Raw genomic sequence first — 10,160 nt, 5'->3', positions numbered from 1 at the left:
AACTATATTTGTTTTAATTACATCAAATGATGTTAACATTTTAATTTAAAACAATAAAAATCAATATTAGTTTCAAGTTCCTTATAATAAAAAATAAAGGTTTCATTTGATTTGGAAAAAGTTTCATTTCATATGGAAAAGGTTTCATTTCAATTGGAAAAGGTCTCATTTCATCAAGAAAAGGTTTCATTTAATGTGGAAAAGGTTTCGTTCAATTTGGAAAAGGTTTCATTTAATCTGGAAATGCTATAGATTGGTACAGGCAATCTATGAGCAGTCTAATAACCATGTGGTTGCTTGCTACATGTATGCGCATGTAAGATAAGTGTATTTTACGACCTCTCCATAAGATTGTATGGCAGATGCGTTCGTACACATATGTGCACTCTCACTTTCTCTTTTCTACACACTAGTTAAGTAGGTTAAGTAATATTTTACTATTTAGTTCTTAAGAATAATTTTACTTTTAATAAACAGTCAATGTATAGCATTCAACTGGGAAAGAAGTGTTTTCTTTCCACGCATCGGATCCCTATTCACACCCCTTATTCTCATCTTACCCACTTGACGAGGTTTGATTGACTGAAAGATTCAGTTGTGCCGTAGTATTCGACGAGATAAGATACAAACAAAAATGAGCTTCAATAGGACATTAATGTTTTGCCTCTTGAGTTTCATGGCCTGCCATTTTGGGACTGGATCACGGACACCAAATATAACAGCTACCGTATTAGAGGGTAAGACACCGCTAATTGCTCGGCTCAATCAAAAAATAAGTATGATTTTCTTTTTATTGTGTCAGATTATCCCGATAACTTGGAAGTATCGCCATTTATCAGACTGGGCCAAAAACTATATCACATTGGCGAAAGCAAGGTATGTATCCTTGACATTAGAATGTTTACAGTAAAATTAGTAATTTTTATTCGCTACTTTTTACAAAGGTGAACTGGTTCAAAGCAACTGTGATTTGCCGGGGTATGGGCGGCGACTTGGCTTCTTTTGACAATGAACAAGAATTCAATGAACTTTTAGAGCACCTAAAAACAAATTATCCCACGGATAGATGGTTTTGGATATCAGGATCTGATTTGCATTCTGAAGGACAATTTTATTATTACAGAACTGGTGAACCAATGAAATATGCTGCCTGGTCATCGGCGCAACCAGACAATGGCAGTAACAAAGGTGAAGGTGAAGATTGTGTTCACTTGTGGTACAAAAATTCCACATATGAAATGAATGATTGGATGTGTAGCCAAGACGCATTCTATATCTGTGAAGCCGACAAGCCTACTACGATTATGGTTACTGTATTTTAGAAAAAACGATTCATGGTCTGTTTTCTAAGACTATTTGAATTCAAATTCGTTTGATTTACTACCAAACTCCTGTTGTTGGAGAAATGTTTGTTTGATTGAAAACAAAAATGAATCAAATATTTTTCAAAAAAAAGGAAGTTTGGTAGTAGTTCGAACGAATTTGTATTCGAATCGTCTTCGTGAAACAGGCCGTCATCCAAGTAATTTTATGCAAATGATGAAAGATTTACACACTTAAACAAAATATAAAGAGATTTTCTAAACATAACTTTTAATATATTTTATTGTGCGCATTTGAGATATTAGACATCATTAGAATGCCTGGGGAAATTATTTTTTGAGCAACTATTTCAGATTATCTGAACTTTTTTAAATAGTAGAGCTCGCGTAACGCACAAATAACATGCGTCATATACTAAATGGTCACAGTTGGTAGGTATACCCCCATTATTATAAGTCTTCTTTTGTAATAGTTTGGATTTACCGAACAGATTTAATTTTTATGCCTCCAAATTAGTTTATTTTGCATTTTCAAATCCTTCAGATAGTAAAAGAACACATGTAATAATGGCCCATAATGTGTGTTCGTTTACTCAAAATTTGTACAAATTGTTACTGGATGTTGTTCGTTTACTCTACAGTACAATGCAAAAGACCTTAGTCGATTACAAGAAGTTACTGGACTTGCAGAAATTTGTACAAATTGTTGAGTAAACGAACACACCTATAATTTATAACAGCTTTGAAGTGTTATCATGTGGTTCGGCATTTGATGGTGAACTAGAACAATGGATTGAATTGAAATACAATTTCATACAATTCATAATTTCAACTGCTGAATGGGACTTAACTGCCAAATGAGAATGAGAAGCAATGATGAAATTAAACTTTATTTAACATTCATGGCTCTAGTTAAAAAAGAGATAAATATGCTAAATCTAAGTTTTCAAAGCGATAAAATGGGCCCGGGAACAGCTTATAATAAATTGCACTCGAATTTTGAAACTGTCACGATAAAGCGGGCTACACACAGTTTTGCTCAAATAATCGGTTGCTTGATAGTGTGGCCGTTCATTTTTGCCAGTCATCACGTAACCACAAAATATTTTACCACTGAAAGTAATGGATCCAGGCTTTACTTTTGAAAAAAATTGAACAATTATTAATGTTAAAAAGACCCATGCCGAATATCTTAAACGCTTGTTAATACAAATGCAAATTTCCCCCAATAGTTGCTGCAATTTATTGGGTAAACCCAATTTTAGTTCTTGGTATGTTCCTTTACTCTTAAAAGTGGTAACAGTGGCAAAAAATGGTAAAAGTGGTAAACTGTTCTCATATAAATTGTATGCTTTTTAAAGTAAGGGAGCGCTTTGCGGTTAAAAAGTGGTAAAAACTGGTAACCTCAGGCACGTAAAGGAACAGGACTTCTATAAGAACCTTTTTAGAAACAGTTGACAACACAAAAACCTCCATGGGTGTTTACGAATCACAATGGATAAAATTACCCTTGTAAATTGAAAAGACATATTTGGAGATAATTTAAACACATTTTGGTGTAATATTTTTTATATATAAAGATGCAGCAGCGTCAAATCCATTTCAAGAAATTACAAATAATGCATGTGTAGATAGATTTTTACATGTATAACAAAGCCTATAGGCCAATGACTGAAATACACTATACATAACACGGTGAATTTAACTACGCCAACTAAAGGACATAATGAACTAACAATTATGAACTCTATTAAAAGTATTAGAATAAGTACTTTATGAATGTGAAACCAATTTAATTGAATTTCAGTGTACAAATTTGAATGAAGTATTATTTAGTACAAACTTTTTGTTGACGTTTTCAAATTTTTATGTCTCGTATGTAAAATAAAATGCATGAAGTGAATTTCAATAGTAAAATAAAACTACTTTTAATTCTTTGTTTGTAATTATTTTTAAAAAATGTTTGGGGATTTTTTGGGGAAATTCAATAAAATCTGGGGAATTTTGGGGAAACATTTTGGAGAAGTTGGGGAAAAGAGGCTAAAAAATGCTGGCAACGCTATATATAAGTCATAAACTTTGAGAAAATTAGTACAAAATATTAATACATATTTATAAGTAGTAACAAGTAAAAAAGAGTCAGTCGGCATTGCCGACAGAGATATACCCTCAGCCAATGTGAATTGAAACTTTTATCTACGGACAGATTGAATGTATTTAGGGTCTCTTCAGAATTTTGTGGCCCTTTTTGAACATTTGAACTTGCCGATAAAAATGTGGATTAGGAATTAACACAAATATTGAACTTTTGTGGGGGCGGTACCCTTATGGAGGACCGATATGGGTCATTTTAGAAGTTAAACTAAATTCTGACAAAATATTAGGAGATCCAAAGTTTGGACCAAATTGGTTGCACCATTCAAGTGATATCGTTCTAATATTTTAGTGACATTTTTTAAATATTGGGGAGAAGTACCGGAAGATGGGGACTGGTATTGCCCCATGAAACTAAGTTTGGATAAAATATGACGAAGACCAAATGTTGCACCAAGTCTGTAGAACAGTTCGAGAGCCACATATGGTGACATAGGGCTTTTTACACCTTTCGGCATGTTTTCCCAAGAAATATGGACCTGCTCCTGAAAAATCTTTTACCGTCGTAATGGAGGTAGCGAACAGAGGTCCGTAAAATGCATATAAAAGGCACACTCTATTGCCTTTTCCTAAAAGCGAATAGTGCAGTGCCTTGCATATAAAAAATATGAATGTGCAAAAAGCAGATTCACCCCAAAAAATGATTCACTGCTTTAGTGCATGCTTGCTTGCTTTTACATTTGTATTCACACGATTCGCAAATGCAGTATGCACAATACTGCATACCACCACACAGTATCGTACCATCTTCTGTTTGAATAAATGAATACATTTGCCAAATTTCGCTTTTTCTTTGAGTTTCTTTAATAATAGGATAAACTAAACTAGTAATTGTTTTTATTCTCTCAACATTAATTTTTTTTATGTTTATTAACATGTAAATTTGACCAGAAACATCTACTGTTTTTTGTAATGCAACCTGCTTTTTCGAAGGCAGCGTGCAAAAAAAAAGGCAACGAGCTCTTGTAGTGTGTTGTGTGTGTGCAATTGGCACACACTCATGAAAGTAAAGGCAAAGCAAGCAATAGCATTAAACAGAGATGGCAATAGCAAGCAATGAAAAAAGCACGAAATCGCGAATATGCATTAAAAGCGAGTGGCATTTTGCGGACCTCTGGTAGCGAATGCAAATCGCTTCAACAAAAATCAAAGTGATTCGAGAGCAGGTCTTAAAGTGAACTTATCCGAAATATTGTGTGGTAGGTACCCAAAGGAATGCACAAATATAGTCCATATTCGAACCTTATCTATATCTGGTAGATATATTAGGATGTGCAAAGTTTGGATTACATCAGTTACTCCCTTCAAGAGTTATCGTGCGCATATTTTTTCCGAAGATTTTTGAATTTTTGTGAGGGAGGTACCTGAAGGAGTGGACCGACATGGTTTATCTTTGAACTTAAACTATGTTTGGACAAAATATTACGAAGGTCAAATTTTGGACCGAATTGGCAGATCCGTTCGAGATTTATCTTGCGCTCCAACCACTACACACGGTGTCATAAGGGTTTTTTGCACCTTTCAGGCTATTTTCTCAGGCCCCTTATGAAACTTTTACCGTCGTATGGGGGACAACGAATACAAGTTGCTGCAACAAAAATCAAAGCGATTCGAGAGCAGGACCTAAACTGAACTTTTCCGAAATTTTGTGTGGAAGGAGTGGACCGATTGAGTCCATATTTAAACTTCATCTAAGTCTGCTAGAACTTTCACGATGTACAAAGAGTGGGCCAAATCGGTTACTCCCTTCAAGAGTTATCGTGCGCACAAATTTTCCGAACATTTTCGAACTTTTGTGGGGGAGGTACCGGAAGGAGTGGACCATCTTCGAACTTAAACTAAGTTTGGACAAAATATTACGAAAGCCAAATTTTGAACCGAATCGGTTGCTCCATTCGAGAGTTATCGTGCGGACCAGCCAGACAGACAGACGGACGGACATTGCTAAATCGACTCCAAATTGTTTAAAACACATTTCGTCCAAACATACTTCGGGTCTAAAACTGTTATTTCGATGAGGCACATTTTGTCCGTAATGCTTTGTTTACATTTACGAAATCCACTCGATTTCAACTGTCAATTCCATTGCTTAAACGTCAAATGAAATCCAATGGATTTCAGATGAGTTTTCATTTGACGTATACACAATGGAATTGGCAGTTGAAATCAAGTGGATTTCGTAAATGTAAACAAAGCATAAGAAAGTATATATACCCACGTTAGCATAAATTCTGGGGGTATAAAAAACATATAATAGAAATGCCGTTATAGAAATGTATGAATATTACACATTCATGAATTTAATTTACATAATTATGTGTTAATTAACTATGTTAATATTCGACTGCGATACACTACTATTTTTAGTGCTCCGACTTTCGCAAATAAACATCATAATGACACCATGATACTAACATTTTTCGTTCATGCAAATGATTTTATAATTCAAGAATTTTTACCCTTTTTACTACTTATAAATATGTATTAATATTTTGTACTAATTTTCTCAAAGTTTATAACTTATATATAGCGTTGCCAGTATTTTTCAGCCTCTTTCCCCAACTTCTCTAAAATTCCCCAGATTTGATTGAATTTCCCCAAAAAATCCCCAAACATTTTTAACAAATAATTACAAAAAAAGTAAATAAAAAGTAGTTTTATTTTACTATTGAAATTCACTTCATGCTTTTTATTTTACATACGTGACTTAAAAATTTGAAAACGTCAACAAAAAGTTTGTACTAAATAATACTTCATTGAAATTTGTACACTGAAATTCAATTAAATTGGTTTCACATTCATAAAGTACTTATTCTAATACTTTTAATAGAGTTCATAATTGTTACTTCATTATGTAATTTAGTTGGCGTAGTTAAATTCACCGTTGCTCTGTTCCTTTACGTTCAAAAATCTTAAAGTTTTACAACTTTTTACTCGAAAAGCGTTCCTTTACTTCAGACAAAATACAATTCATATGGGAGCAGTTTTCAACTTTTACTACTTTTGCCGGTTTTACCATTTTCAGAAGTAAAGGAACAGACCACGTGTTATGTATAGTGTATTTCAGTCACCATGCTATAGGCTTTGTTATATATGTATGTATGTAAAAATCAAAAATAAGTAAATAATAGAAAGAACTCTTTCTACACATTCATTATTTGTAATTTCTTGAAATGGATTTGACGCTGCTGCATCTTTATATAAAAAATATTACACCAAAATGTGTTTAAATTATCTCCAAATATGTCTTTTCAGTTTACACCCATGGAGGTTTTTGTGTTGTCAACTGTTTCTAAAAAGGTTCTTATAGAACTAAAATTGGGTTTACCCAATGATTTGTATTAACAAGCGTTTACGATATTCGGCACGGGTCTTTTTAACATTAATAATTGTTGACTCATACAAGTATTCAATTTTTTTCAAAAGTAAAGCCTGGATCCATAGTTTTCTGTGGTAAAATATTTTGTGGTTACGTGATGACTGGCAAAAATGAACGGTCGCACTATCAAGCAACCGATTATTTGAGCAAAACTGTGTGTAGCCCGCTTTATCGTGACAGTTTCAAAATTCGAGTGCAATTTATTATAAGCTGTTCCCGGGCCCATTTTATCGCTTTGAAAGCTTAGATTAAGCATATTTATCTCTTTTTTAACTAGAGCCATGAATATTAAATAAAGTTTAAATTCATCATTGCTTCTCATTCTCATTTGGCAGTTAAGTCCCATTCAGCTGTTGAAATTATGAATTGTATGAAATTGTATTTCAAATCAGTCCATTGTTCTAGTTCACCATCAAATACCGAACCGCATGATAACACTTCAAAGCTGTTATATATTGTACCAACTATGACCATTTAGTTTATGATTAACAAAATTGAGATAATCCGAAATATTGCTCAAAAAAGAATTTCCCCAGGCATTCTAATGATGTCTAATATCTCAAATGCGCACCCATAAAATATATTAAGGGTTATTTTAGATATTATTGATTTAATCAAGCTCGAGGTCAATAAAATTAAATCAATAATTTCTTAAATAAGTATAAAGGTCGAATAAAACCAAAAAATCATTATTAAGGGTTATGTTTAGAAAATCTCTTTATTTTTTGTTTAAGTGTGTAATTCTTTCATCATTTGCATAAAATTACTTTCTCCAACAACAGGAGTTTGGTAGTAAATCAAACGAATTTGAATTCGAAACAGTCCATGAATCGTTTTTTCTAAAATACAGTAACCAAAATCGTAGTAGGCTTGTCGGCTTCACAGATATAGAATGCGTCTTGGGTACACATCCAATCATTCATTTCGTATGTGGAAGTTTTGTACCACAAGTGAACACAATTTTCACCTTTGCCACTGCCATTGTCTGGTTGCGCCGATGACCAGGCAGCATATTTCATTGGTTCACCAGTTCTGTAATAAGAAAATTGTCCTTCAGAATGCAAATCAGATCCTGATATCCAAAACCATCTATCCGTGGGATAATTTGTTTTTAGGTGCTCTGAAAGTTCATTGAATTCTTGTTCATTGTCAAAAGAAGCCAAGTCGCCGCCCATACCTCGGCAAATCACATTTGCTTTGAACCAGTTCACCTTTGTAAAAAGTAGCGAATAAAAATTACTAATTTCACTGTAAACATTCTAATGTCAAGGATACATACCTTGCTTTCGCCAATGTGATATAGTTTTTTGCCCACTCTGGTAAATGGCGATACTTCCATGTTATCGGGATAATCTGACACAATAAAAAGAAAATCATACTTATTTTTTGATTGAGCCGAGCAATTAGCGGTGTCTTACCCTCTAATACGGTAGCTGTTATATTTGGTGTCCGTGATCCAGTCCCAAAATGGCAGGCCATGAAACCCAAGAGGCAAAACATTAAAGTTCTATTGCAGCTCATTTTTGTTTGTATCTTATCTCGTCGAATACTACGGCACAACTGAATCTTTCAATCAATCAAACCTCGTCAAGTGGGTAAGATGAGAAGAATAAGGGGGATTTTGTGTTGAGATGAAATTTGCTTTGAATATATTAATTTGAATATATTAATTTGTGGTATTTATTTTTAACATTTTCTTAAATAAATTATAGTTATATAGTTATTTATCACAGGATCCGTCCCATAGTTAAAAGTATGACAAAATAAGACGTTTTTCATATTTACAGTTTTATATTTAGAACACTGGTCCAACAAATTCATGGAGGGTATAAACACACCTCCGCCATAAGTTAGAGGTTTATCATTTCATTTGTAACTCATCACCGCAAAAGTCTTAATTGGAGGTAGCCATGCCCGTCCGTCCGTCTGTTGTAATTACGCTATTCTCCGATAACGAATTGAGCTAGAGCGCTGAAATTTTGTACACACTTGTCTTTGGTCTGAACTTAGATCAAGTTGGAAAATGGGCCATATATATATATATATCGGTTAACGTTCCCCATCCAGTTTTATGAATTTTGACATTAGGGTAAAAAAATTCTCCATCAAATGGAAACTAATTATTCCATGTTGACCTTGCATATATGTATGTATCATGGTTCGGCCTGGTCGAACTTAAAACTCTTTTACTTGTTAATGAAATATGCTGCAGAAAATCCAAAAACCATTTTCACCAGGAAATTAAATAATGCCACACGGCTATAATAAAATAGATGGTCCATATCGGCCCAATCCTCCCACCACAAATTTTCAACATTTTATGCTAACCCATTACCGCCCTCTGTCTCCATATGAGGACACCTGTTTAAAGAGAGACAACTATAAGTAATACCGTTATCTTTCTCATTGTAAATACACATATGACTGCTGTAGGCTACGTGTGATTTATAAACAAGAACACGGGGTCCCAAGAGCCAAACAAGTGTTATTTTTAGTGTTTTTTAATCTCGATATCGGTTCAGTTGTGTTTGGTAAAAAAGTTTTACTGTTATTAATTATACCAAGTGATTTAAAGTTAGTAATTCTTGGTGTATAATATCTCGATTACGTGTAGAGAAGCGTGTTATATTTGAAATAAACAAAAAGTGAAAAATTTGTCTAAAAGGTAAGGTTTTTTACGACTGTCCCCAGTTGGGGACAATGGGCTGATCAGTAATACATTTTACAATTTACCAGGTTCTTGATCGTCTGCAGTATGACACATCGGAATATTTTTAAAAGCCACAATGACTTCTTGCAACTGTAAATTACATAATGGAGAACGATGACGTTGATGCTAACTATGATATGTTGGTCGTGCCTCCAAACCTTGCTGTTGTAAGTGACGAGGATGAAGTAAATGAAGATGATTTGATAGATGAAACTATGCCAAATAATGTGCCGGGAACTATTGAACTTGTTCCAAGACCACATGATGAGAGTAATTGCAACTCGGATTGGGATGATAGTGACGATGAGCCACTGTCTAGATATAAAAAAGTCGATCAAAGTGATTTTGGAGATCCTAAATGGAGACATATTTTTCCAACCTATAGCACAACTTATAATACCAATGGTGCAGTTAGAAGTAGAGTGGTTGATTTTGGAAAAGTTATGAATGTGCATACACCTGTGGTTTTGTTTGAAAAAATGATTGATAACGATATTCTTGATTTGATAATCGAAAACAGTGTCTTATACGCCAATCAAAACAACAGACATAACTTCAATCTTGACCGGGAAGAGTTAAAACGTTTTCTGGGAAT

At 33.8% G+C, this 10,160-nt stretch overlaps 2 protein-coding genes across 2 annotated transcripts; one reads left to right on the top strand and one right to left on the bottom strand.

Annotated features, from left to right (window-relative positions):
- The first annotated feature begins 980 nt into the window (after positions 1 to 980).
- Positions 981 to 1,322, top strand: LOC141398367 (C-type lectin 37Db-like). Its single transcript, XM_073975652.1, has one exon. The coding sequence runs from the start codon at positions 981 to 983 to the stop codon at positions 1,320 to 1,322; it is 342 nt and encodes a 113-aa protein (XP_073831753.1).
- A 6,282-nt stretch (positions 1,323 to 7,604) lies between these two features.
- Positions 7,605 to 8,436, bottom strand: LOC141398536 (C-type lectin 37Db-like). The gene is made up of 3 exons (XM_073975881.1): positions 8,274 to 8,436; positions 8,135 to 8,208; positions 7,605 to 8,066 (listed from the first exon to the last, which is right to left on the bottom strand). Exons 1-3 carry the CDS (start codon positions 8,374 to 8,376, stop codon positions 7,695 to 7,697), a joined length of 549 nt encoding a protein of 182 aa, XP_073831982.1. The 5' UTR covers positions 8,377 to 8,436; the 3' UTR covers positions 7,605 to 7,694.
- Positions 8,437 to 10,160: the final 1,724 nt, after the last annotated feature.

The sequence above is a fragment of the Musca autumnalis genome, unplaced genomic scaffold (genome assembly GCF_047663935.1).
Source record: "Musca autumnalis isolate F117 unplaced genomic scaffold, ASM4766393v1 scaffold_3, whole genome shotgun sequence".
NCBI classification, from domain to species: domain Eukaryota; kingdom Metazoa; phylum Arthropoda; class Insecta; order Diptera; family Muscidae; genus Musca; species Musca autumnalis.
This window is presented reverse-complemented; position numbering and strand designations above follow the sequence as displayed.

Bases quoted from the DNA above. Each gene is read 5' to 3' on its own strand.
- LOC141398367 (XM_073975652.1), top strand. From the start codon at position 981: ATGGGCGGCGACTTGGCTTCTTTTGACAATGAACAAGAATTCAATGAA.
- LOC141398536 (XM_073975881.1), bottom strand. From the start codon at position 8,376: ATGAGCTGCAATAGAACTTTAATGTTTTGCCTCTTGGGTTTCATGGCC. The intron at 8,209-8,273 runs GTAAGACACCGC...TTATTGTGTCAG, and splicing joins AACAGCTACCGTATTAGAGG to ATTATCCCGATAACATGGAA. The intron at 8,067-8,134 runs GTATGTATCCTT...CTTTTTACAAAG, and splicing joins ATCACATTGGCGAAAGCAAG to GTGAACTGGTTCAAAGCAAA.